This window comes from Talpa europaea, assembly GCF_964194135.1.
Source record: "Talpa europaea genome assembly, chromosome: 10".
Lineage (NCBI taxonomy): Eukaryota > Metazoa > Chordata > Mammalia > Eulipotyphla > Talpidae > Talpa > Talpa europaea.
This window is the reverse complement of record NC_140077.1, coordinates 46,253,553-46,280,639: the sequence shown is the minus strand read 5'-3', so window position 1 is coordinate 46,280,639 and position 27,087 is coordinate 46,253,553. Positions and strand designations below refer to the sequence as shown.

General features: G+C 33.2%; 2 protein-coding genes across 2 annotated transcripts in view; one reads left to right on the top strand and one right to left on the bottom strand.

Moving 5' to 3' along the window:
* The window catches only part of LRRTM3 (leucine rich repeat transmembrane neuronal 3), a gene marked incomplete at both ends in the record, with an annotated part of 153,881 nt that extends 144,143 nt beyond the window's left edge, over positions 1-9,738 (top strand). Inside the window, one exon of the mRNA XM_084246220.1 lies at positions 9,529-9,738. Coding sequence (XP_084102346.1) covers positions 9,529-9,738 — 210 coding nt within the window. The remainder of the gene's footprint in view (positions 1-9,528) is intronic.
* The window catches only part of CTNNA3 (catenin alpha 3), a gene marked incomplete at both ends in the record, with an annotated part of 1,381,762 nt that overhangs the window by 998,803 nt on the left and 355,872 nt on the right, over positions 1-27,087 (bottom strand). The window lies entirely within an intron of this gene.

The following is a 27,087-nucleotide window of genomic DNA, read 5'->3' as shown; positions in this document are numbered from 1 at the left end:
TTTTTAAAGTTTCATATATTTAATATCAATAAATAATACATTTTACAATATATAAAATGTTTAAATAATTTTTAAATAAAATAAAGAAGGATCTCAAACATTATAATGTAGTGTTATATTTCTCATCATTAGCGTGGAGTTTTGAAAATTCATTGCAGCCCTCTACTTCCATAACAGAATCATAATGGCTTGGTCTTGACATCGATAGACTTTAACAGGATATTTTATGGCCATACCACCCTGAAAGTGCTGACCTTGGAAAATAAGCAGGGTCAGCCCTGGTTACTAGTTGGATGAAAGACTTGGATGAAAGACTTTGGCAGATAATATTAGACATAAGGGCCATGCATTCTGAGATGAAGGCTTTTAATTTATTCCAAGACTATATTAAGTACCCATTATTCAACAAATTCATCCATTTATGTATTCAGTCATTCCACAAGTATTTAGTGCTTACTATAATTGAAGGACCATATGTGAAAATAAAAAGCATAGAGAACTATGGTTAGTCATAGAATTTAGCACTCATAAGGGTTATTATTTAGTATGAAACATGCTGCACAAGTGAAGAACACAGAAGACTGAACTCAAAATGTACACACCATAAAAGTAGTATTAAGGAAGTACCTTGAAGACAGAGAGTAAGAGGAGTGAATGGGTGATTGAGAGATGCCAATGGGGAGAAATTAAATGCTCTCCCTTTATGGAATCCTCTCTCTTCCACTTGTTAAGCATGTGTTAGAAAGGGTATGTTCCGTCCAGAAGCCTTGGGGACAATGTCTTGGTGTATCTTCAGCATTTAGCACAGTACCAGACTCTCATAAGACACTCAGCAAATCTTTGTGAAGTGAATAATCTAATGAATGAGTATCTGTTTGGTTTGATAGATACTTGTATGTGAATTTATGAAAATGATGCATATAGCCAACACCTACTTATTTCCTGTCACAAAACTGAATGACAAATTGCTTTGTGAAAAAAAAATACATTCCCGAGTGGCAATATCATTTAAATATTTGAGTGTTTTTTAAGTGCAAAGATAAAGATACCTGCATTTCCTAAAGCTCACAAGTGATAGGTGCATTTTTGAGATTTGCAAAACACACAAAGCTAAAATTCAGGAGTTTTTCTTTAATTCATTTTGGTGCAAGGAGAATTCTAGACTTTCAACTCATTTTCTTTTTTTTTCACTTTATTATTTCACTTTGTAGGAATCATCGTAATGACTTTCCATACAGAAGTCAACAAAAATTGTTATCCATCTGCAAACAATGTTTTCACATTATTTTCAAGTTACAGACACTTGAAATTTTTAAAAATCATACTTATTGGCTTGTTGGAAAAGTCACGAAGTAGTTTTTCTGTTTTTTAAGCAAAAAATGAATCATGACTTTTCTGACAACCAAATCGTTCCTGCCTTAATATGCTATATTGTGATATTAGGACACAACTGTTATTTTAAATGGCAAGTAACTCTTAAGAAATGTCCAAAACTGAATACTAAGACCCAGGTTACATCTGAGAATTTTAAACTTTATTATTTTTAAAGTATTTTTTATTTAAAGGTAACAAAACATAAATTCAGATTCTTAATTACTTCTTGAAAATGTTTATTTAAATAAATTACTAGTAGAATCAACATAATTAAAAATTAACGACCCAACAGTCTGTTGTACTCATACAAACTAACCATTAGAAAGCTAAAGAGTTCCAAGAGATAGCTTTTCAAAAAATAAATCAATTTCAAAGTAAAATATATTATCTCTGTGAAAGAGTCTATAAATGTAAATATTGAATCACTGCTCATCAATATTGAGTTTTGTCAATAAATCAGTGAAATAACATTATTTTCAAAGAAAAATGACTAGTTTGGACCCCAAATAGAAGAATGCAATATTTGGTAGAATCAGTCAATCAGAGTACAGCATGCATATATGTATGTCTTATACATATGTGTTTCCCAGAGTACATGTAAGGTTCATGTCCCAGTTCCAAAAGACTGATCAAATGCACACACAACACACCCTACAAAAATATATAGACTGTGCTCTCCCTGATTCTAATAACTATTATAATTCATATGTACATCTCTACAGTGTCCTTATTGACACATAAAAATATATATCTATTGGCTCCTGTACACATATACTATATATTCTCAGTATCACCAATAGGTTCCAGAAAACTGATTTTAAGCCAAAATAAATAGCCAAACCAATTTTCCATGGGTTGTTTGATACAAATAAGAGTCAAGTTCCTATGGCATATTTCGTCACAAAAACACCATCAAACTTCTATATAGAGATCCAAAACACTTTCACCTGAATAAACTATATGTTGTATTCATTCATTCATTCCTTTTCCAAACTACTTCTTCCAGTTCTGGATCTCAGGCAACAAGAAACTAGCCTGGCTGTCCAAGGAACAAGGAAGAAACCATCTCTGTACAGGATACTATTCTATAACAGGGCACATTAACACACACACACTCACACACACAATCATGCTGAAACACTTGAGACACATCAGTTTACCTAATGTACACATCTTTCAGATGTGGGAGGAAACCCAAGTAACTGGAGAAAACACATGCAGAAGGGGAAGAACTTGAAAACTTTACACATACAGTGACCCTGCCAAAGTATTGATTTTTTTTTCATCAACAATATAATAAAATGATATCAAACAAATATATATGTAGATACACACACACACACATTCTTTCACACACACAAAATGTCTGTTGTCTCACCTTATCCATTGCCATCCTTTACTCTCCTGCATTAGCTATCTTCCAAAATAGTTTGATCTTGCCAAAGAACAGAAATTGTCCTTTTCATTGTTTCTCCATATGCTCAATCCTGCTGTCCCCCAACATAGAAAGAAATCAATTTTCTATGAAACAAAATAACATTTTGCATGTTTTATTAAAAACAAAAGTTAATGTCATGTAATTGGAAATATTTCTACTAATTTCCAAGTCAATAAAGAAATTTACTTTAAAATCCCTATAGGCCTCCATAAACAATTTTTTATATATTTGTATCCTAGAGTATATATAAGCTATTGAGTGGGGAATGTGCCAGCAGGTCCATAAGACACACTGAGGGACAAGTCATGGAGCAGGTTTGCAAGACAAGACTCTGCTGCTCAATGAATAGCCCTCTTGCTATTTATTAGCAGTAATAAACTAGCAGGATTGATGTGACAATCAGCAGGAGGAACACAGTCCATGGGAGACAAAGTGTAATCAATTTTTATGGGGAATGGAGAGGACATGTCTACATTCACAGGGAGGAGTTCCTGTGCAGGTACTTGATGTAATTCCTTTTTTTTTTTTAAGATTTATTTATTTATTTATACAAGCACTGGGTACACTCAGAAGCACGGGAAGGTGAGAGAATTCACCAGAGCCAGAGTGGGGAACAGAACAAGCAGACTGACGAAGTACACTGCTGAGGGGAGCAGCGGGCAGCAGGAGAGGTCTACGCGCCATGTGGGACCCTCACCCGGTGGCCAGGATCAAACCAGCGCTGCAGATGCTGCAGGCAGTTTCGCAACCCAGCACTCAACCGCTGCGCCACCAGGGGAGCCTCTGATATAATTTCTGAGCTACTCCCAGGCCACCTCAGACCATGGCCACACAATCAGTCAAAGGCTACATAGGCAACCCCAACTGCCTCCTGATGTTGGCCACAGTCTTAGGGCAGTCATGCAGAAGTGCTTCTTTCAAACCCTACAGTACAGGTACATAGAGTGGCCACAATAAGAGTCCTTTCCCAGTCCAAAATGTTCTTCAGATTAGATTATTTTCCTTACCCATTATATTGGCCAAAATGACTTTAGTAAGAAGCAGAGGGCTAATATTTTGAACTGTCATCATCTACCCAGATCATGAAGCCCTGATAAACTATATGTTTGTTTCCTAAGGACCAAATGGGCAAGACAGTACCATTAAGCTATGGTATAGCATAGGAAATCATAGTGCTCACTCTTCTGGAAATAAAACCCAAATGTTGGGAACTGATATATAAACAGTATCAGACACATTATATTTTGTTCAACTCTCTAGCCTCCAAAGCCTGCATAAGTTAGATAAGTGATAGTCAGCTAAGTGGTGTTATTTTAGACTAATTACTTAAACTCTAATTTTTGTTTTCTCAATTATAAGATGAGAACAATTATATTTACCTTCAGCAGACTTGGAGGTTTAAATAAGATTACAATGTCCAGCAAGGTAACTAACAAACAACAATTGCTCAGTAAATGGTAGTGTTGATAATGAAGAAGATATGAAACTCATGTCCAGGAAGATGTCAACCAGGAGATGGAACAAATGCCCATAGTTGCTAACATGAACTAGGCAGAGAGACCACTATGGAAATTCTAAAGATTCTTAATTGAGAACTGTAAAGGCAGTGGTATGACATATATACACACATATGTATGTATACTCATACTCATATGTACATATGAAATAATATTTTTAAGGAAACTAATTTCTTAGGAAATATAAATTCCACTGTTTTCCAAATGCAAAGTAATGCTTCAGATATGACCAAAAAGAGACCCCCGAAATGCATTCACTGTTTTCCACATGTTTCTTGCTATGAGTTAAGTAAAAATGTAGTTAATCTTATTCAGAAATGAACTTACAATGTTTAGTTTTATTTGCAACTCTATTGGCTAGCAAGACCAGACTTGCAATCATTAAAGCAAACAAGGTAATGATATTTTGAGCCAAGAGAATGGTAACATAGCTGATGAAGCAGGTACATGAAAAAGATAAATGTCACTGATGTCAAAAGTTAACTGACAAGTAATGGGACATATGAAAGAACAGACAGAAGAGTCAAAGTTTATTGGTGAAGTTAAATTAATTGATAAGTGCTCCCTGTAATAAAATAGGGACCGAAGGAAAAAAGAGTCAGTTTGGATGCAGATATGCCAAGCTCAGTTTGGAACAAATTTAGAGCTAAATTAGAGAAATGTTACTAATTGCATAAATACTATAATGCCTACTCCCTATTTATATATTATTTATTTATATATTTGCAAAAGTAAAATAATAGGTCTCTGTAATGGATATATTTGGACTTTTAGTGGTGAACCTAATATATGCAGATGTTGATTTGTAATATACACATCTGAAACCCATTTAATGTTATAGTGAAAGGGTATGTCAATGAAAAACTTAATAAAAGAATATAATAAGACTCTTACAAATTAAAATAAAGAAAAACTGATAGTGATAAAAGCTACATCTCAAAAAAATAATTCCTTTGTAAAGTAAGTCTGATCCTTTCACAATGGCTACAAAAACCATAAAGTATCCATTCAAAAACTTAGAAATTTATAATAGTTGTTAGATAACATTTGGTCTTATAAAAATGGAGGCTTTCCCTCATAAAATGTGGTACAACATGGGCATTCTACCCAAAAATAATCAATAGTTATACAGTTACTCAAAACTATTCAGAAATAACAACAAACAATTCCTGTGCTTTATAATTCCAAGAGGGAAAAAATCTTTTTATAACCCCCTCTTAAAAATGGACTGTCTTTTTTTTTTTGAGTATTGCACTTAAAATAAACCTAGCTCTCCATCAGAAGGGCTATTAAAATGATTTGGAACCAACTGATTAGAATATGAGCAACATATATGCATGCTCATATACACAGCATATATTCATATAAACATAGATTTATTATTTATGCAGTGAATATAAGGTTAAAAGGACCATTTATACTTAGTCACAAATTGAGAAATAAAAAAATTATTGTTTCTTTTCAAAAGCAAAAGCTCAAATATAATTTATGAATGGGAAAAATGCAATTAATAAGAAGTTACTTTTATTCATCTAACTTTTTAAAATTTTAGTTTGTAAAAGAAACATCCCTCATATTTAGTCAAACACTGGAAAGTTGCTGCCTAGGTAAATATCATTGATATTCAAAACAGTAACTAATTTAGTAGAATCAAATTTACCTTAAGGAGAATTTCCTTAATAATTGATCAACTACTAACTTTCATTGTTAGAATAGCGTATAATAATTTCTTAGCTCAGACTTCAGATGACATTGCTTTCTGCAAAGCAAGATTTCATACCCTGGATCACTGTAAGTTATGCCTTAGAAATAATTATGTCACATGGAAAACCCTGGTCTGAGGTTGAAGGAAACTGTGAGTAATTATTAATAGATTATCAAGTTAAAATACACTAAAAGAAACCTATTTCTCATAAAAATGACCAGAAGATTCTACAGACACTTTAGAGTCTTCTAACAGTCTACGAAAACAGACTTTAAACCCCCTACTGCCCTTCCTGGAACCATTCTGACTAAATAGTCAGTCATCCAGGGTCATTGCTCATTTTCATTTTATGAAATAACATATTTAGGTCATCTTCAAGTAGACCAAGTGATTAAATTTCCAAAATAAGATAATAAGCATAAACTGGACTGTCCTGTTGAACAACCTAGCCACAGAAGGAAACAGTTATGGCAATCCTGCTTCAGTATATTAATATACAAACATATTAATGAACAGAGAACACCAATGTCAGACTGAAAAGGGAAAAGCAAACAAAAGTCATTTGAAGGTTGTGTGAAGAAAGAGAAGAGGCTGTTGCATTTAATGATTTTGTGACAGGAAAGGATTTACATGGATGGTATGTGAACCTTAAGATGTTTGTTTAATGGCAGCAGATAGTTATTTCGTCACTATCCATCCACCATCTATACATATATAGATATGTTTTATATAGATAAAAATATGCATTAGTTGTCTAAAACTAATGTATCACCAAAATCTACATTTCCCATATCTGATTAAAATGACTTTGAAATTATAATTGACTGTAAAATTATACATATATGTGTGTTTTGTATATAATACATATTGTGCATATATGTATATCATTATAGGTATGTACTCATAACTACAAATGTGAATATATCTAATGTCAACTCTTAGAGTTTCAAAAAATTTAAGTCAACCTGGGAAAGATACACTATGATGCTGTATTGAGATATGGCTAGTTGTTAAATTCTACTTACTGATACATCTCCTTATGTTATTTTCTATATATTAAGATGTCATCAACTTTAAGAATCATTGTCAATTGCAGGGGGAAAGTACACATTAAACATCCACGTTGAAAAAGTACAAACATGGCATCCGTTGTTTTAAAATAAGATATATCCAAAAATAAATTCTAAAGAAAAGAAAAATTTTTAATAAACAATGAGTTACCTACTTAATTAATATGATTCAAATTAGGGCTTTCACTCTGGGTACCAGCAGCCTCTAGACATCAAGTCGAGCAGAAAAGCATATGTTCAAACACATACATCCATAGAATAGATGAATGATTATTATTTTTCATAAATTGTGACCACAGATATTATAAATCATTCACAGTAGAGTTAATTCCAAGTAAGCCAGGAATGATATATGCATGAAGTATAAGTTTTTTATGATAAATAAGAACAAGTAAATAAAATCCTACAGATATATGACCCATGGCTTTGATTTCCCAGAGGCTAATGTAAAACTCTTGGACATAGTCACAGTTCTATTTCCATTCTCTCTTATAACTCAAATCTATTCATGGTGCACAATTACTTTTGCATAATAATATAGGTTAGTTATCTAAGGTATTACATCTGTAACAAAAGGAATTCTTATTTTAAATGAGCATCTCTGGAAGCATCCAATTTACTCTCTGATCTTTCAATCATTTAGACTTTTTTTAAGTATATGAAGTTTATTCACACATCAATACTGCATGCTTTTCAATTAAAAAATCCACACAGATAGAAGAGTCACATAGTATCTTAATTTGAGAAACTAGTTTACATTTCTGTCTCCAAGGTATAAACCCAATATATTTGATACATTGAAATGTTAACATTAAAAACAAATAATAATCTCAAAATGATTGAATACTTCTATTGAATAGAAAATATTTGTTCAACCAACTTTTATTTAAGGAGAAACAAATACAGGCAGAATTGTAAGGATGGAAGGAGAAGAGGCAAAGAGGGGTCATATGCATGGAGAAAAGTGCAAAGAAAGTAAAGGAGTTGATAAAGTAATAAAACAGACATTCTATTGATTTTAGTTTGAGGATCTAATAATATCAACTGAGATCAGAAAGGATCATGTACTCAATTTAGTCTCATGTACTCGAACAGAATATATTTTACTCACGCACTAAAATGGAATGGAAGTTTTTATCCAGGGAAATTTTAAAAAATGAATCAGTAATTAAGTTATTGAACAAAGATCAGGGCTGAAGTTTCCTCAAATCATGTACTTTGTAGAACAAGTTTTTAATCTTATTTTAAAAATGTGAATAATTGATAGACTTTGACATCAGATTAAATTTCAGACTACTCTTTTGTCTGTAACATGTTTTGTGTCTGCTTCTAACAGTCACTCTTGCTTTTTCCTCAGCTCTTTAGGACCTGCATAATTTCATTAAGCCACAATTAGCAAAGGAGTCCCTTCCACATACATGTCAATGGTTACTTCAGACTTTCTTAGGGCTATAGATTCTTCCTTGGAATTCTAGAATTCTAATTTTTAGATATATAAATGAGGCTACAAATATTAATGTTTCAAAGGATTCTCATGGTGAAATAAATATTAGGAAATAACTAGGTAAGAAGAGCCAAAATATCTCACCTAGACAATTTTTTTCTGCCGTGGTTCTCAAAGGCTGTGGCGTGGATCAACAGCACCAGCATCATATGCAAATGTACAAGAAATGTTCAGTCCAGGCCCAATGCCAGGCCTACTGAATCAGAAACTATGGCGAGCTGGTAGGGGTTAGAGTAGAAGAAGGGGAGGTGAATTTTACGCAAATACAAATTTGAGAATGATTGTTACATTGTATCCTCATTCTATATAGGACCAAGTACTAGTTTTATTAGTTTTAAAACCAGTTTTACCTCAGTGAGGAAAAGCATTTTTCCCCAAAAAAAATTAGCATTTTCAGAACCCACAGGCTACTATTTATCTGAAGTTTCTAGTTAAGAATTGAGCTGCTCCTCAGCCTGTAAAATTGTTGCACCAGGGTCTCCCTAGTGGCACAGGTGTTAAAGTCTCAGCACTATCAAGCCATCACCACCTACTGCAGCATGAGTTCCATCCCTGGCCAGGGAGCTGACCCACATGGTGCAGCAGACCTATCCTGTCTCGCCCGCTGTTCCCCTCAGCAGTATATTTCAGTAGATCTGCATGGTATGCTCCCCACTCTGTCTCTCGTGAATCTTCTCATCCCCTGCACTTCTGGCCTACACCCCAGTTCTTGTAGGGAGAAATAAAAAATAAATCTTTAAAAAAATGGTGCATCGTGCTTTAGCATGAGAATGAAGGACATTAGTGAGATAGCACGGGACAGTGGAGTCACAGATATAAAGGTAGAGCTTAATCAGCTCAGCACTGAGCAGTATCCAAATCTTGCCCTGAAAGATGTCTGTATTTTTATAACTGACTTTTCTCATGTCATTTTTTCCCAGATACCTTTATCAATGAATGTGTCAACATTTCTGGCATACGACCAGCCCACAATAAGTTACTGTGGGGTGCATCATGAACTTCTCTCTCATAAATCCTTTGAAACGAATGCACAGGAAGATACGATGGAAACACACCTAGAGACTGAGCTGGACCTGAGCACAATTACAACAGCTGGCCGAATCAGTGACCATAAACAGCAGCTGGCTTGACTGAGCTAAGTGGTAGCCAAGGGTTGCCACCAAACTGTAATCTCAAGGACAAAATGAGGAAGATTTGTTCATTGTGGACTCTCAAAGCAAAGCAAAACAAATCCCCTGTTTAAATAAACAAAAATCCAAGATTTGATTCATGAAATAAAGAAGACATGAATTGTTTTAAGTCTACACTTTGTAATTAGCTAAGTTGTGCAGTATTTTTTGACTTAAACAGAGTATGACCCTGAAAAAGGAAAAAGAAATCTTTTTTTTTTCCAAAACTCATCCTACCTACCTGTAAAAACTGTACAGAGCTAATGTATTTTTCATATTGTAAAGTTTCAATTATAGGAACAACTGGTATGTACAGTACCATAATTTAATTACATTTTACTTTACAAACTTTACACATTTCAGTTTCTAAAATTTGAAATTAACAAAAATTATTTCTTGTGTTATACAGTTATTCAGTTTTGTAGGGACTGTTTTGTTACTGCTTTTGTGCCCAAAAACCTTGACTCTAAAATTCTGTGCTGTGCAAAACATGCACGATTTTTATCATGCTTACTGCGTAGAATTTTATCTACTTGTTCCAGAAATAATACATTAACCAAAAAGGGTTTAATTGTTGAGACTTGTAAGAAGTTCTTCAATTACATAGACAGGTTTTTCTTATAAATGAAAAAAAAATCAAAGATTTTTTTTTAACACTTCTCAGACTTAACTGTTGCCTTGAATTACAGCCTAGTTTCTAAGCAGTGAAATGTAATGATAAAGAGGGATGTTTTAACCACATATTTCCGAATGAATGACTCATTATTTCATTCTTCTGAGTAACCCATTGTTAAGGGTGGGGGCAAGCATGGACAAAGCATCACTGGAAACAAAGGCAGTAACCACAGCAACAGACTAATACACTTAAAAGGTGCAGCTGCCAATGACAAAGAAAAACTTTTGTTACATCTCATTATTTTCAGGCCAAGGTGGGAGGAGAGAGCATTATAACTGTACAGTAGCAATTTTTCTCCTAATTAACCCAAAGCGGTTTACCTAAAAATAACTATCAGTCAGTGCAAAATGTGCCTGGTTATAAAGACAAGGTCTCATTTAAAACTATGAGACTATATTTTGGGAATATCTCAAAGGAAATAGCTGAAAATTTCGCTTTGTGTGCTACATCAATTCTCTCCTGGGGGAGAACAGCTCATTCAATATAAATATGAGCCATTGTGGAGAGTTTTATCACTCAAGTAGATTGTAAACATCTTAATTTGTTTCATTTTGCCATCCATAATGTGATTCACCTCCAAATTATCCAAAAAGTAATCCAGAATATTTCTGAAGCCACCCCAGATCATATATTGATTATGTGAATGTATTCTAAAGTAAATTCAAATCAAATTATAAAAACCTGACATCTCAATGGCTGAAGTAATTAACTTCTTTCTGTTGTTTGCTTGATACAGGTTATTGTTTGAAAATATTGTTACCTTATCACCGGCATTCACACAATCTTTTGTGTGTTTTTTTAATATAAAACTATGTTTCAACATCTGTTGCACTAGCAGTGCTTTTTTATGTTGTCATTTTATATTCATGCCATTATGAACACATTGAAAATATGTCAACCTAATAGGCAAAACAATGAAAAAAAGAATTTGTGAAAAACAATGTCAAACTTTTAATTTTTCTTTTTTCCCCAGAGAAATCATAACTATAAAAATCTAATTTTATGCAGGACTTACTATGGCAAATTTAAGAGCAACTTCAAGAAGAATGAACATTAAAAATGTAGACCATATTTTTATTCAAAATATATAATGTCAGGAAGAAAAAATGCAAAATGTCCATGGGAACAAACTCTATTACTAATTTAAATTAAACTAAATGTCACAGTACTTATATCAGCTATTTAGCATCCCAGATTTTGTAACTATTAACATATATTATTTACTATTACAAAATTTTCTTCAATTTAAGTCTAGTTTTAATCCTTTCTCTAATTTCTTTGCAATGTGGTATCAGTATTCTTAATCCTCTACATTACAATTTTGCTTTGTACCATTAGCAAATTATAAAGAGTTAATTATAAATCAATCTTTTGTGGGCCTGAAATAAGTCACCAAATTTTATACATATGTAAACCAAAATGGTATTTGTAACTCTTCTCATTAGAATTTGTCCTTGCAAAGATTCAAACATCTTTTAATTTGTATAAATAAGCACTTTAATACCTAGTTCCAGATATTTTCAAAGTGATAAATGACTTTTAGAAATTTTAAGTTTCCAGGGAGGCTCACAAGTGCATGCCCTTGATTTCCTGAAGCGAACCAATTTTTTTCTTAACCATTTTAAGTTCATCTAAAGTGAACAACTATAAATAGATGCAGTCACCATGGAACCGAACCGTAGCTCTATGCATCTGAGAACTTACTACAGTAAAAGCCAAAAAGATGAAGATCTTTGAGATTTCTCATACTTGACATTAAACCCAAAGGATCTTAAACAAGAAAACAGAAGATGCTGGGTTATTTTTTTCCTTAATTTTAACTCTGCCATGTCCAGGGGAAGGAGGGAGGTGGGTGGAGAGTAAAAACCTGCTAGAGATAATTGTTTCTGAATTTTTACCATACATTTATAATTTCTATATTTGTGTCAACAATCTTTATTTCTAACCTATCTTTTTCAGCATCAATAACCTCCCACTTCCTCTAACAACCCTATCCCCATGTCTCCCTTTTTGTCTATTGCTCACCTATTTATATTTATACATCTGAAATGTTTACACATTTGAAGTTGAAAAATACAGAATTTAACCCAGTGTGGTTAAAATAACATCAGCTGCTGCAACAAAACAAAGTTATGCAGTGTTTTGAGGTTTACAAACCATATTTTATACAAATCATCTCATTTTATCTTTCATAACCATCCTATGGAGAGATAATCTCAAAGAAGTTAAGACCCACCAAGAACACAAGACTAATAATTGGTGAAGTTGAGTTAGTCTCAAAATGCAAGCACTGTTAGTCATTCCACTATACGAAAATATTTTTTCTCATCAGACCCTGAGAATTTCCGGAGATAGGGAACAGGATTAAAAAAAAAATGTTTGTTGTATTATTTAATAATTTCTAATTTATCTCATTTCCTCTATCTGCATAGTATGAACTCTTTCTGAGTGCTATTTTGGGCTCTCACGTTAAAACTCTGCTCAAAACATTATAGTAAGCCTGGTATTTCTTAACAAATCAGACCTTTTTCAAATGTGCAAAACAAGTGCACCCAAGAAGAGACTGGATAAAGCACAAGGTGCAGACATGAAATTGAGACACACAAAGAAAGAAACCAAAGATCACCGAAACTGAAATTGTATGGGGAGTTGTAACATAGATCCACAGTGTGAGACTGAACACATCTACAACACATGTTCAACTGAATACAAATTTATAGCTAATTTATAGACTAAGCTTTATAATTTTTTTCTTTTTTTCCTTTTTGTATGTTTTAACAAGGATATTTACTAAACCATTAATTCTTATACCTGTCATAACAGAGAATAACTCTCTATTCTCCTAGTAAAGGTAAGATACAATTTATCCAAACTAATATATAGATGCTAAAATGTCCACTAGTGGGCAAATATTTTACTGATCACCTCATTCTTTTCAACCTTTATTCTTACTCCCTCGGGAATGTTTAAGAAAACTATAAACCCATACAGGTTTTTAATATAAATTATAATTTTAGAAGGAATGAAAATTTGCCCAAGTTTAGCCTTGGAGAGAAATGGCATAATCCTGATTTGAAATCAGATTAGACTGACATCACAAAATAATTAGAAGTAACAAAGTCATTCTGCAAAATTATATTCAAAAATAAAACCACTGTCTATGGGACTAAACATATATATTTTTATTTGTTCCTGACTGGAAGATACCATCTGTCAAGCCAAACATTCAAATAACTAAAGCAACTGAAAGCATAGGAAAATAGATCTTGATATAAGCTACTAGTAAACTGGAAGGAAGAAAATCAGCTGTGATGGGTAGCTGGCAGCACAATGAAAGGAGAGGTGATTTGTCTTCAGGAAAGAAGGTAAGAACTCTCTAGAGTAATACACTCTGGGAAACAGTCTAACAACTTCATGACACATAAAATGTCCCAGATCCAGCTGGATTGGTTATGCAGTAAGAATCCAGAAAGGTTGTTCTGCAGTAAGAGCTTACAACTATTTCTACTGCCTTCTCAATTCAGCACAGTTGTCTCTAACTGGAGAGGTACCAAGGACAGGAGACCCTGGATTAATGGTGTCATAACTCTGACATACCCCAAAGGGTAAAGTAGACTGACAATTGTGCGTTATTTTACTATCAAATGTAATAGGAAGGAAATATTTAAACATTTCAAGAAAAGATAACAGTGTTACAGGATATTTAAATGTCTCTCATGACTTGCATTATACTTTATTATAAGATGCTGCTTATATTTAGCATGTTTTAATTTAGTGTAAAATTTATGTTTAAAAGTGATTATTTACCTTTATATTAAGGACAATAGAGTTCTTCAGAACCTAAGACTGAGAGAACTCATGAGTTATTTCCCTCCTCTCTCCCAAACATTTATAGGTTTTTATATGACATGTGTCTTCCTGAAAAAATCTAAATGAAATTTGGTTGTTTTATAACCAAATAATACTTCAAATGTGCCAAGAAACCATATGATAAATGGTCCTTGAAGCGAACACCTTTTGTTTTCTAATAGGAAATATTATCCACAAATTTATCTTTTGTAAACTGACTTTCATGTCTTGCATTGTATAATGTACACTAAAACTGTGTGGCCTTGAAGGTTCTGTAATGCTATCTTTGCCTCAGCTTATATAAAATGAAAGACTGCCTAGGTATTGAGCAATTTAAAAATATTGCAGAATTATTATTTTCAGTAAGATTCACTTATTGAATTTATTTATCTCGATTACTGTAAATCATAGTGTTAAGATAAATGTATTAAGTTGATAGTTATTTTTTTTCCCATTTATTGGATTAAATTTTTGCCACCTACCATTCCTAAGAGTTACTTCAGAGATCAAAATGACCCCAAATCCCTTGGGTCCATACTAGATTTACTAAATCAGAACCTCTGATGCATGCTAAGTCATTCAAAATAGTCTCCCATAAATTTACTTTTACGAAGTAATTTAATTACTTTTTATTATCTAAAATTAATTCATGTGTTTCCTGTACCAATGTGAATACAGTTTGCTAAGTCTTTTGTGAATATTTTTTTCCTAACTGGATGAATGCACAACACAGTACAAACTATATATAAAATGACCAGGTGATTTCATGGCAGACTTCATAAATTTTGCTCCTTATTAGCTCTTTCAACATAAACATCTGAAAATTCTTAAATCAGCAGGATTATTAACTTACATGTTATTTGCTCCCATGGATAATACAACTGAAAAGTTGGAGGTGGTGACACAGGAAAAATTTATGATGAATGGGGCCTGTTCTATTCTCAACTCACTCTCAAATCAACCTACGAAACAGGTGTAACAACCATTTTAATAAGGAGCAAAATGAGGACAACAGTTGTTGAACAACTTGCCAAGGCTCATACAGTAGAGTTGGGGATTCAAATCCAAGTACATTAGATTCTAAAGATGTGTTTTTACCACCTAATAGATTATTTTCAAATGTGAGCAAAGACCACAGTCAACATAATGAGGTTCAATGTTTTAATAGGGGGTAGGTATGAGGACAGTATGGAGAATATGCTTTTCTATTCCTAAATTGAAAGCTTTCATAAACTACTTCACATCATGTAGAGATTTCCTTTAATATTCGAAATCAGTAACATAAAGGGAAAAATACTGCCATTACCTTCTAGAAGTTTCATATGTTGTTCCAAAAGTGAATTACATTGAAAGAAAAATACTTCAGAAGATAAATTTTCCCAAATAACACTGCATTTACATTTCCAAATTTCCCTAGTAATATTGTAAAATTATGACAAGTAGATAGTTATCCACAACATAATCTTCAACTGGACAGAAATGAAATGGTGGTTGTTAATTGAAGTAAAAACTGCATAGAAGAGTCAATAAAATAACTGAGTGCAAAAGGGAAAAGGAGAAAAATACCAAGACTCTACAGTAACAAAACATTAACTGGCAAAGACTTATCTTGGATTAGAAGATTTTTTTATGAATGACTATATGTGGGAATATTCTCTCAAGAGCATTACTACTTATACAAGTGATAGGGGATCTGGAAGCACACTACATAAAGGAGACAGGAAGATATTATAACAGTGTAGACTTTCATTGTCTTAATACTCAGAACATAATATTTATTTTAAATGAAAATGAACTTTTTTTGTTAAGGCAATGCAAATATTCTCATCACCATGTGCAGATGGCGAAAAAAAAAAACTTTTTTTTTTTTCTTCAACCTCCTGTGTTTAAGTAAATCTTCCTCATTCTCAACTATTCACAAATGATTTTAAGCTTTTGATTTCATTCATGACTGGAGGAGCTTTTTATTAAAATATTGGGTTATACATACAAGGTAGTATTTTAGGGAAATTATATTAACAATTTACTCCATCACACTAGAAAAACATGTAGTATCCATGTAAAACACAGCTTTCTTTTATAATCCTTGTGGCATTCAAGAGACAGTTAAATTCTCTGTATGTCACCCTTCTATGACCACTTCTGTAACTGTGATTTAAAAATCTATGTAGAAAATTTAAGCAATGAATGAATCTAGCAAAGAAAGAAGGTCTTACACTTATTCTGGTAGTATCACCATAAAAAAAACTTTAAGCGAAATATCCAGCTTAATTCCGATTTGGGACAACAATGATGCTTCCGATAACTGGATTGAAGATGTGGTAAAACAAGAAGACAGAAAATTATACAAACTGAGAGGTAAGTGAAGGAAGTATGAATTAAATTATCTGGCCTAATGTAAAAACATAGTTTTATGGTAACAGGGATGGGTAAATTTGACAAATCACTATTCAGAGAACAAAATCATGTTGTTATTAAATAAGCTAAAATCAATTTTTAAAACTAAGATTTAAAATCTGCAATAACATTTATGCCACAAGTATCATCACTAAAAGTCAATATGGTCACTAGGGACATAAAAACAAACAGATATTTTTGAAGTCCATAGGTAATAAATAGATATAGAACTGATTTTACCAACAGAGAATATTAAGAAAAAAATTTAGTTTCAGAGCTATCACTATAATTTTTTCAGAGGGAAGCTGAAAAGTCAGAATATTCAAAATAAATACCAAATGTTCTTTTCAAAAAAAGATTTTGAAAGCCCAACACTATACACACCAAATTGCTGCTTCAACTATATGAGTAATTGCGTTAATTCATATATACCTAGTCGCATTCAGATGTTGAGAAGTGAGTTATATTTTAAATATATCCCATCTGGTCTTACTCCTTTATGTAAATTATGTACTTTCTTTTAATTACAGATTCCTAAAAATAATGTCCAAAACAGTTTGAAGTACGGTGGAAGATTGAATCAACTCTCATTCTGCTCATAGTTATAACGCAATTATTAGACTAAGTTGTCCACTACACTAAGGAACTGGAAAAAATGCTTCTAAAAGTTCCTGACCTATACAGTTATAACACTTATTGTCATTTGAGTATTTCTATATTTATTTACAAGAAAATTATAACCTGGAAATCATTTTTTTTTTGTTGTATTCGGAATGCACTTAATACAGAGGAGTCTAGAAAAAGACACCAAAGATCTCTGAACTCTTGATTTTTCTGGAGAAAAAGTTGAGATCTTTGTCATGCCAACATTTTTTCACCTTTGGGTCTGATGGAATCTTTTCTTCTGTGTTTTGGACATCTTTCAAAACTTCTTGACAATTTTTCTTTAGAAAATTTCTATCTTGAGTTTCTTGAACCAGAATTTGATTTTAGACATGGCTATATCATAATGAACCCTTGTCATTCTTCATCTTTTTTATAAAATAACAAGGCTGGAGTAGTAATCTTTATTGATTTTCCTCTTGCCTTTGATTCCAGTTATGGGATAAAATGTGTGAGTTCAATATGTTATCTCGGTAGTACCATAAAAGAATTAGGGGAAGAATCTTTCAAACATATGAGAACTTTATGTAGTATACACCAGAAATAAGAAATATAGGTTTGGGTTATTTATTTTAAACAAAAATAGAACATAATTTTCAAATAATTCATGCCTACTTATTACTGGGAATGAAAATATTATTCTCTACAATAATTATATGATAAAATAACAATTAGTGACTTTTTAATTTTATAAACATTTTACATGTATTGATTCACTGAATGAGCCTTTTCACTAATATCATTAATAGAATCAAAAAATACCCTGTGAAGTAAGCAATATTGCTATCCCCTTAAGAGAAGGAAAATGAGACTCAAAGTAGTTATACAACATACAGCTACTAAACTGTGGCCCAAGAATTCTAAATCTAGATGATAGATATGCTGACAAAAAGACCACTGCTGACTGCCCAATTAAAGTCAACTCCATAAGCCCCAACCTGGAATTTAAATGTCTATTCATATGCACTCCCATGTCCATTGCAGTATTATTTACAATAGTCAGGTTATGGAAGCAACCTAAGTACCCCAAAACAGATGAGTCAATGAGGAAGAAGTGGTATATACACACAATGGACTACTACTCAGCTATAAAAAAAATAAACTCTTGACTTTGGAGATAACATGGCTGGAACTGGCAAGAATTATGCCAAGCAAAATAAGTCAGGAGAAAGACAAATACCAGATGGGGTCACTTACATTGGTATACAGAAAAACAAAACAAAAGGTCATATAAAGCCAAAGAACTAAGCCTAGAAAACTAAATGTAGTACTGAGGCTACCAGAGAGGGAGGTTAAGAGAGAAACAGGTGGAAAGTGAGCACAATGGACTATGGTGGAGGACTGTGAGTGTTTCGGTGATGGGTGTTGTATGGTAACAACACCTGAAGGGGGAGACCCTATAACTCTAAATCACAAACAATGTTGTAAACCAATGTCACTTCAACAAAAAATAATAAATGTCTATCACTTAAGGATAGAACTGAAGAATTTTTGTCAATATAATGAATATGTTTCTTAAAACCAATATAAGTCTAGTGAAAGGTAAGAATCTTTAGAATATATAAAATAACACGCAATATAGCCTCTTGTTTCAAAGGATTACAGTTGTAGCAAAAAAGGAAAAACATCCATATTTAGCACAAAAAAAAATCCAAGTTAAATTATATACCTACGCACAGCAATCAAGAGAAGATGAAAATGGTTACTAGAGCTGTTGGAATATCTCTGGGCAAAAGTGAGAACTCAAAGCTTAAGACTAATAGGATTCAAGAAGATGGCAATTATGAAAGAACACTATTTTTATTTAAGAGCATTTTTAATTCCAATAATATTTGTTAAGAGTCGAGCTTGTCTGGCCAAGAAGCACCAAGCTCATTTTTTGTCTTGAATGCCTAAAATTTAAGAGACAAATTTAATTCTGGCCACTGAAAACATTTTGTAAACAAATATTCCCTACCTTCTTCTGAAATGTATTCTTTATATTTCTACCTATTCATTGTGTTTTAGCTTTCTTTTTTTTTTTAAGATTTATTTATTTATGCATACAAGAACAGGGGTAGAGGCCAGAGGTGTGGGGGCATGAGAGGATTCACCAGAGACAGAGTCGGGAACAGAACAGGTGGATTGACTGAATACACTGCTAAGGGGAGCAGCAGGCGAGTCAGGAGAGGTCTCCTGCATCACATGGGTATCTCCCTGGCCAATGATCAAACTCATGCTGCAGTGGCTGGGAATAGCTTCATAGCTTGTATCTTAACCCCTTGTGCCACCAGGGAGGCCCATGTTTTAGCTTTCTTTGGGAGAGAGGGGTTAAATCATTTTAATCCTTTGTGGAAATAGTTATGTCAGTTTCAATAAAACACTCATAAAACATTTTGAAGACTAATTCAGGCAATTTCATTAATTTAAAATGATATGTCATTTAAATCAAACAACTTCTTAGAAGCTAATAATTGTAATATCCTCAGTCAAATTACTATTTGACATTTGGTTTAAATATGGCCTACAGATTGACTGACATTTTCTTTTATCAACCCTTTCAGTCTTCACATTAATATTGGCAAATACTAATCTGAATTTCATGCCAAAAGTAAAAATAGAACATTTTTTATTATAAATTTGAAAAATAAAGAAACTAAAGTAGAATATGATTAAAGACCATGATCAAAATAATTTTAGTAATAGAAAACATACTCATTACTAGAATTCACATATTAAGTCAATATTTTCACTCTAGTAATATACTTTAAGAACATATCAACACCATAAAATATGGACAATCACTGGTCTTAAATTTGCAGACAATTGTCAATAAAGTTGTTATTTTTCAAAAGTACAGTCAAATTAGGTTGAGAAATTATTTTTTCATCAAATTTTGATCATCATTTAGACTATTAAATTTTCAAATTTGTCTTTGTTTACATGACAGTTATAAATTTTCATGCACAAACATTGTTGTATATGCCTTTTTTAGTATAGCAATCATCTTTCATGTTACTATCCCAATACATTGGAGTTTTAATTCAACTCAATAAGCATTTATTCACTTATTCAGTTATTAATATATAGTTTTACCAAAGTAGTAGATGATAAAATGATAAAATGCTTCAAAGTGGATAAATAATTGCAATTCAATGAGATATTTCTAAAAGTGAAAAATATGCATGATGCTGTAGAATTGAAAGGGATAAAAATATTTTGAAGAAAATCAGAAAAGGCCTTAGAGTTAATGCTACTTAAGACTCTGGCTTTTAAAGTTATGCCAATCAGACAACTCACATCTGTCCAATTGGTTTCACTACCTACTCCTAGTTAGAATTTGGAGGTATTTTAGATGTCGTTGGGTATTAGTTTCTGGAACTCAATGATTCTAACAGTTTCTGAGTCTGCTGTTTCCTCCAAAATAGCTAGCTACTCAGTTTCTTTCCATGTAAAGATGTTAAAAAATACATTTTAAAAATTTGTCCTACAATAAATTCTAAATTTAATCTTTAAATTAAAATCATTCAATGTACTCATTCCATGACAAATATAAGATACACAAAATTTTATAAAATGTAATGGAGTGTCGTTAAGTTCTTCATTCTGTTTTAAAAATGTCCCATGCAAATCCAACCTATGTGTGTCCAAAAGCTCACACTGAAGTTCCGACATTAGGAATATGTGAAAAAATGTGGAAGCAGTTCATCTGCTTATACAATTTAAATTTTCACCACTTACTGATTATACTTAAGGCCAATACTAAAGGGAATGAGAAATTACAGCATACATGAAGAGTCTTTTGTATTTTATTCCACTACTGTCAAATGATTTTTTAAGAAAGTGAAAATACATTAGTAAGGTGGTTAGTTTACCTGATACATTATTAAGCACAGTTGTTGTGTAGCTGTTCAGTATGAAGTGTTCACTTCTATAAATGGGTTTTCCTATTCCCTAACACCAGTCTAAAAGAATATCATTATTTCCAAAGGTACCCATTGTTTGCTTGGAGCCTGAGGCAGTTTCTTAGAAGATCTTCAGGAATGCACCTAGCATTGATTTGAGCCAAAAAAGTAAAAGTGAATTCAGTTACTAGGTCAAATTAAGTTCTCTATCTTCTTACTTAGAAAATGACTATATTTTAAAATTAGAATTACAAAACATATCAATATTAACATGAAGATAGGTCATTGTGAATCATACTATTTTAATGACTGTCAAGGGAACTGTATCCTAATATTATTCTAAAACACTCTTCAAATTATGAAGGGTATACAATATAACACAGGCAGTCAAGAGAATCCCTAATGTATGGAATGCATATTGTATTCAGACAATTTTTTCAAAAAATTATATATATGGTGTCACTCTAGTTATCTGTAGTACAACACATGCTATATTGCAGAAGTTCTTAAAAATTAATTTATCAAACAGCAGTTATCTAATATATCAAATACTTAAAACATCCTTAATTCGAGTGCTTTAAATGTTATCTTTGAAGTGTCACATATGTGGGATTTAAAATTTGTTAGTGACTATAATATTACAACAGTCTAGAATTCAGAAGTTCCATGACTGTTTTTTTTTTTTTTATAGAGGCATGCTTTATTTATTTGTTTTGCTGGTTTTGTTTTGTTTGTTTTTGTTTATACATGCACTGGGTACAGGCAGAAGCGCGGGAGGGTGAGAGAATTCACCAGAGCCAGAGCGGGGAGCAGAGCAGGCAGAGGGACCGAAGTACACTGCTGAGGGGAGCAGCATGCGGCAGGAGAGGTCTGCGCGCCATGTGGGACCCTCCTCAGGTGGCCGGGGAGCAGCCGGGGATCGAACTGGCGCCGCAGAGGCCGTGCGCAGCTTCGCAACCCAGCGCTCAACCGCTGCGCCACCGGGGAGGCCCCTCCATGACTGTTCTTAATTCCTACTTGGAGGGAGCAAAATCTAGTCTGGGAAACTGCAGTTGATTTACAAAGAAAATTAGTCTGCTTTTAATTTATGAGGCCCCAAGATTTGTAGGATTAGCCTGGAATACTGGCATTTACACTCCAGAGCACAAGAAGGAGCAACATGGAATGGAGATGGCAAATGCACAGTCTCCAAAAACACTTTGAGAAATACTATTCGATCTCCATCTGCTGGTTGGAAATTTCCAGATTAATTGGATATAATGCTGACTACAAAACAAGGCTTTTATGATTACCTACCCTTTTCAGTTTTGTACTCTATCTATTTCAAAAAGAACTTGTGATGATTTAGGAATCAAAAACATTTGCATATTTAAACATTATAAATTACTGAATACTAGAAGGCAAGCTACATTTTATTACTGCTTTTGAATTTGCACTCCATATTAGATAGCTACAAACTCATTCCCTAAGACAGCTCTACATGAAAAACTTTTACTGAATAAGAAAAAAAAAAAAAAAACAATAAGGAAAATAGCAAAAATAGGTTAAAAATAAATAGGTGCTGGGCCTCCCCGGTGGCGCAGCGGTAGAGCGTTGGGTTGCGAAGCTGCCCGCGGCCTCTGCGGCGCCGGTTCAATCCCCGGCTGCTCCCCGGCCACCAGAGGAGGGCCCACATGGCGCACAGACCTCTCCTGCCGCCCGCTGCTCCCCTCAGCAGTGTACTTCGGTCCTTCTGCCTGCTCTGCTCCCCGCTCTGGCTCTGGTGAATTCTCTCACCCTCCCGTGCTTCTGACTGTACCCAGTGCATGTATAAACAAAACAAACAAACAAATAAATAAATAAAACATGCCTCTATTAAAAATAAATAAATAAATAGGTGCTAATAAACCTATAACAATACAAAGAAGTAAGACTTGACCTAAATAATTTATAACTTTTTAATGATATGGAATAAACTATGTTAAATTTCTACATTACATTAGGACATATCCCAGGTGGTTTTCACAGAAAAGCAAAACAGCTTCAGGATCCTAAATAAACCATAGGGAAATTAATATATTATTCTACTAATTTTACTCCACTTCCTTTGTTCCTCTCTCCACCTCTCATTTGAATGATATATGACATACACACATGTGCTGACATAGGAAGGGTAGTAAGCTTAGAGAGAGAAAAAGCTAACATTAACTTATCTTGCAATATCAATTATCCAATTATCCAATATTACATAGATCTATTCACTCACCAAAAAGTACAAGGAAGGTTATATATAGCCAGTAGATCTGACAAGCAAACCAAAGATTTAAAGTCTTTTTTATTTAATGAATTGCATATCCCAGAGCTTAAGAAAATTCAAATAAGGCTCAAAACTTCCCTTTAAAAAAAAAATCCTTCAACTCTTTTTCATAAAAGCAGCTCTTTCCTTGTGATTGGATTTTATTAGTACTTCCCGCTTTATATGACTGCACTGTATGTTATTCCATGGAAGATCCATAAACATTAAGGAGAGTTGCTAAAAGTGTATCAAAATATCGCTTAAAATTATTTTTGGCAAACCATTATGCAGTAGAAAATTATCTATTAAGTGTAGTTACATGTGGTTACTGTAGTGGATGGCAGGATAAAAAGAAATCCACTTCTTTTTTTTTTAATTTTTTTTTTTTTAATAGAGGCATGCTTTATTTATTTGTTTGCTGGTTTGTTTGTTTGTTTTGTTTATACATGCACTGGGTACAGTCAGAAGTGCGGGAGGGAGGGTGAGAGAATTCACCAGAGCCAGAGCAGGGAGCAGAGCAGGCAGAAGGACCGAAGTACACTGCTGAGGGGAGCAGCGGGCGGCAGGAGAGGTCTGCGCGCCCTGTGGGACCCTCTTCTGGTGGCCTGGGAGCAGCCGGGGATCAAACTGGCGGCGTAGAGGCCGCGCGCAGTTTCGCAACCCAGCGCTCAACTGCTGCGCCACCGGGGAGGCCCAGAAATCCACTTCATCTCGGAGCTGTGTTATCTCTAAAACACGAATGTCCTCAGAAACACCAATATAAGTGTTAAATATATAAAAAACATTCATATTATTCACCTGTTATTATGAAATCCCCAAACGGAAAAGTTTTCACCAAAGAAAACCCTAAAGCCTCTAGCTTTTTTTTAAAAAATAATAATTTTTATTTTTATATTCCCCATACAATTGCAACCCCCCCATTCTGACCCCAATCCCTCCCCTCCTGCCCCCCACCCCCCAAAAAGTGTCTCTGTTTCATAGTTTTTTGTTGATTTTGATTTTCACTTTCTTATAATTATTCATTTTCCTGGTCCCTTATTTAAGTTTTCTAGATTCCTGCTATGAGTGGGACCATCCGGTATTTTTCTTTTTCTTTCTGGCTTATTTCGCTGATAAGCTGTTTTATTCTGGGAAAGAAATTGTCATTTAGAAATCAGAGTTACCTGTTAATAATAATTTATGTGCAAGTCACTTCAGCACAATGTACTTCAATCACTCCAGTATTTTTATCTCCCCCAAAAAGTGTCAGAAATGAGGCATGAAAAGCTATTAACTGAATCATTCACACATTGAATAGATGTTGTTGTCAGTTTGTTCTTTCAATGGAAATAATGAACAACTGATTTATTTATAACTGGTAATTATGATAATACACTATTTTCTAGCCTTTCTAGTTTATTATTTATCTTTTAATTGTCTTATTTCATATCTGATCTAAAATCATATGCTTCCATTAATATTTCTTCTTTCCAAGAGTTTTCCTTAACTTTTTTTATGACTTGGTGTGTAATTAAAATGTTTTAACTGACTTAGTTCTTTTGTCTTATTTTTTCTTGCAATTTTCTGCTTTTCTTCCCCTGCTAGAATTGATCCATACCTTAAATATGCAACTGGAGACTAAAATACAAACTTAAATAGATGCAGAATACATTTATATAATCACTAGGTCAGAACATACTTGGTGGAGTTTACCTTAATTTCTCTCTGAGATAGAGGAAAACAAAGCAAGTAAAGAGAGATAATAGATAACAGATGATTTCACTCATATGCAGAATATAAAAAACAAAGCAAAGGAACAGATGAAAACCAAAAACAAGCAAACCCTTGAAATATGACTGCAGAAAAACCGAGGTTACCAGAAGGGGAGGAAAGTTGGCAGCTAAGAGGGGAGCTCTAGTGAACTAGGGTAAAGGGGCTGTGGTAGTGGACATGATGCATGACACCTTTGCAGAGCTGCGACCCTATCCCTCTAAAACAAAAAGTGTTGTAAATAATCTTACCTCAATAAACATACTCATTTTTTTTGATTAAATAATAAAGATTAACAGCCTAATATACACTTAGAGAGAAGTTCCTAGTCTTAAGGATAAAGGCAAAGAGATTAATTTCATCCCATTTTCAGTATTTTTAAATGAACATTTCCCTTGAAATTTTACCTCCAAATCTAAAATCAATTTTAGCTTTTGTATTTTGCTGTATACCATGCGGCAGACCCCGAACTCGGCCCTCAACATCTATTATTACACAGGTCTGTAAAAGTCTTTAGGAATGTGTTTTCCATTTAATTCAAACTGTTGAGGAAAATATCACATATGATAAATTTTTAAAGAACACATGAGAAATGCATTTCAGAACTAGGTCCAGAAAATATTCCCCAGGAGAAATGTTTGTGCTTTGTTGCCCATGAATTCTAAAGGTCTGTAACACATCTTAACTTCTTTACATCTCAGCTCAAGACCCCAAAGCTGGGTTATTCTTTAAAACATAGTGAACAAGTTAGCCATTCTATTGAATGCTCTCGCTTTTTCTGGTTTAGTATCTTTTATTTCCTATTTCTCATCCATTTTTCTTAATTTTATATAACATAGTAACTGCTTTTGTTTAAGCAGCCTAAATTATTGATTGTGTATTGATAAGGGAATGAGTTGCTGTTTAAATCATTTTTGGTTCTTATTACAATGGTGGTTTAGTCTGATGTTGGGAATACTATATTATTTTCTTTCTAGCATCATGGCCACTTTCTAGTACCCCATTACTGAGTCATTTTTGGATTTTAAATATCTTAATTTTCTTCACACTTATAACTTGTATAAAACAACCAAAAAACTTAGACATACATGTATGCACACATTCACACAGCACACTCCTTTCATATAGGTTTCTGCAACTATAAGGAATGCTAAGTCGAGGAGGACATACATTTCAAGATATTTTCCACTAATAGAAACAATCTCAGGTGCAGGGTTAAGAAAGAAACAAATATACTTTCAAAAGAGTTAGCTTGGGTTAAAGTTCTCAACATCTTTTTAAATATTTTTGATGTATGCCAAAAATCTGCAAGCTATCATTAAGTGGCTCTAAATTTTTCCCTACTATTAAATTTTATCTTGTTTTTTTTTTAACATTTAAAGTTTACTAGATATAGCTTGTGGATAACAAGCCAAAATAGCTATGTTCATTCCTCCTCGTCCCTCTTATAGAACTTTTCTGAATTCCCATGCACCTCTCTGACTCTAACCCCAAAATGAAAAGAGGTTATCTTTTTTAAAGTACAACCAAATTTATCCAGAAAAATATTCTCGACATGATTTCATGATAATATTTAAAGTGTCTCCTTCCACTTACATTTGGAGCATTGAGGCTAACGTGTCAGTGAAATTCTGAAACTTAAAAAAAAAGAATACTTAGGTATTCTTCATTAAAGAATATGTATTTTTAAATACATATATTTAAATGTATTTTAAAACATTTTAATTAAAAATAAATTTTAAATATTTATTTAAAGTATGACCTAAAAATGAATGTATTTTTCAAATGTTATCCAAAATTTAACAGTAACTTTAGTC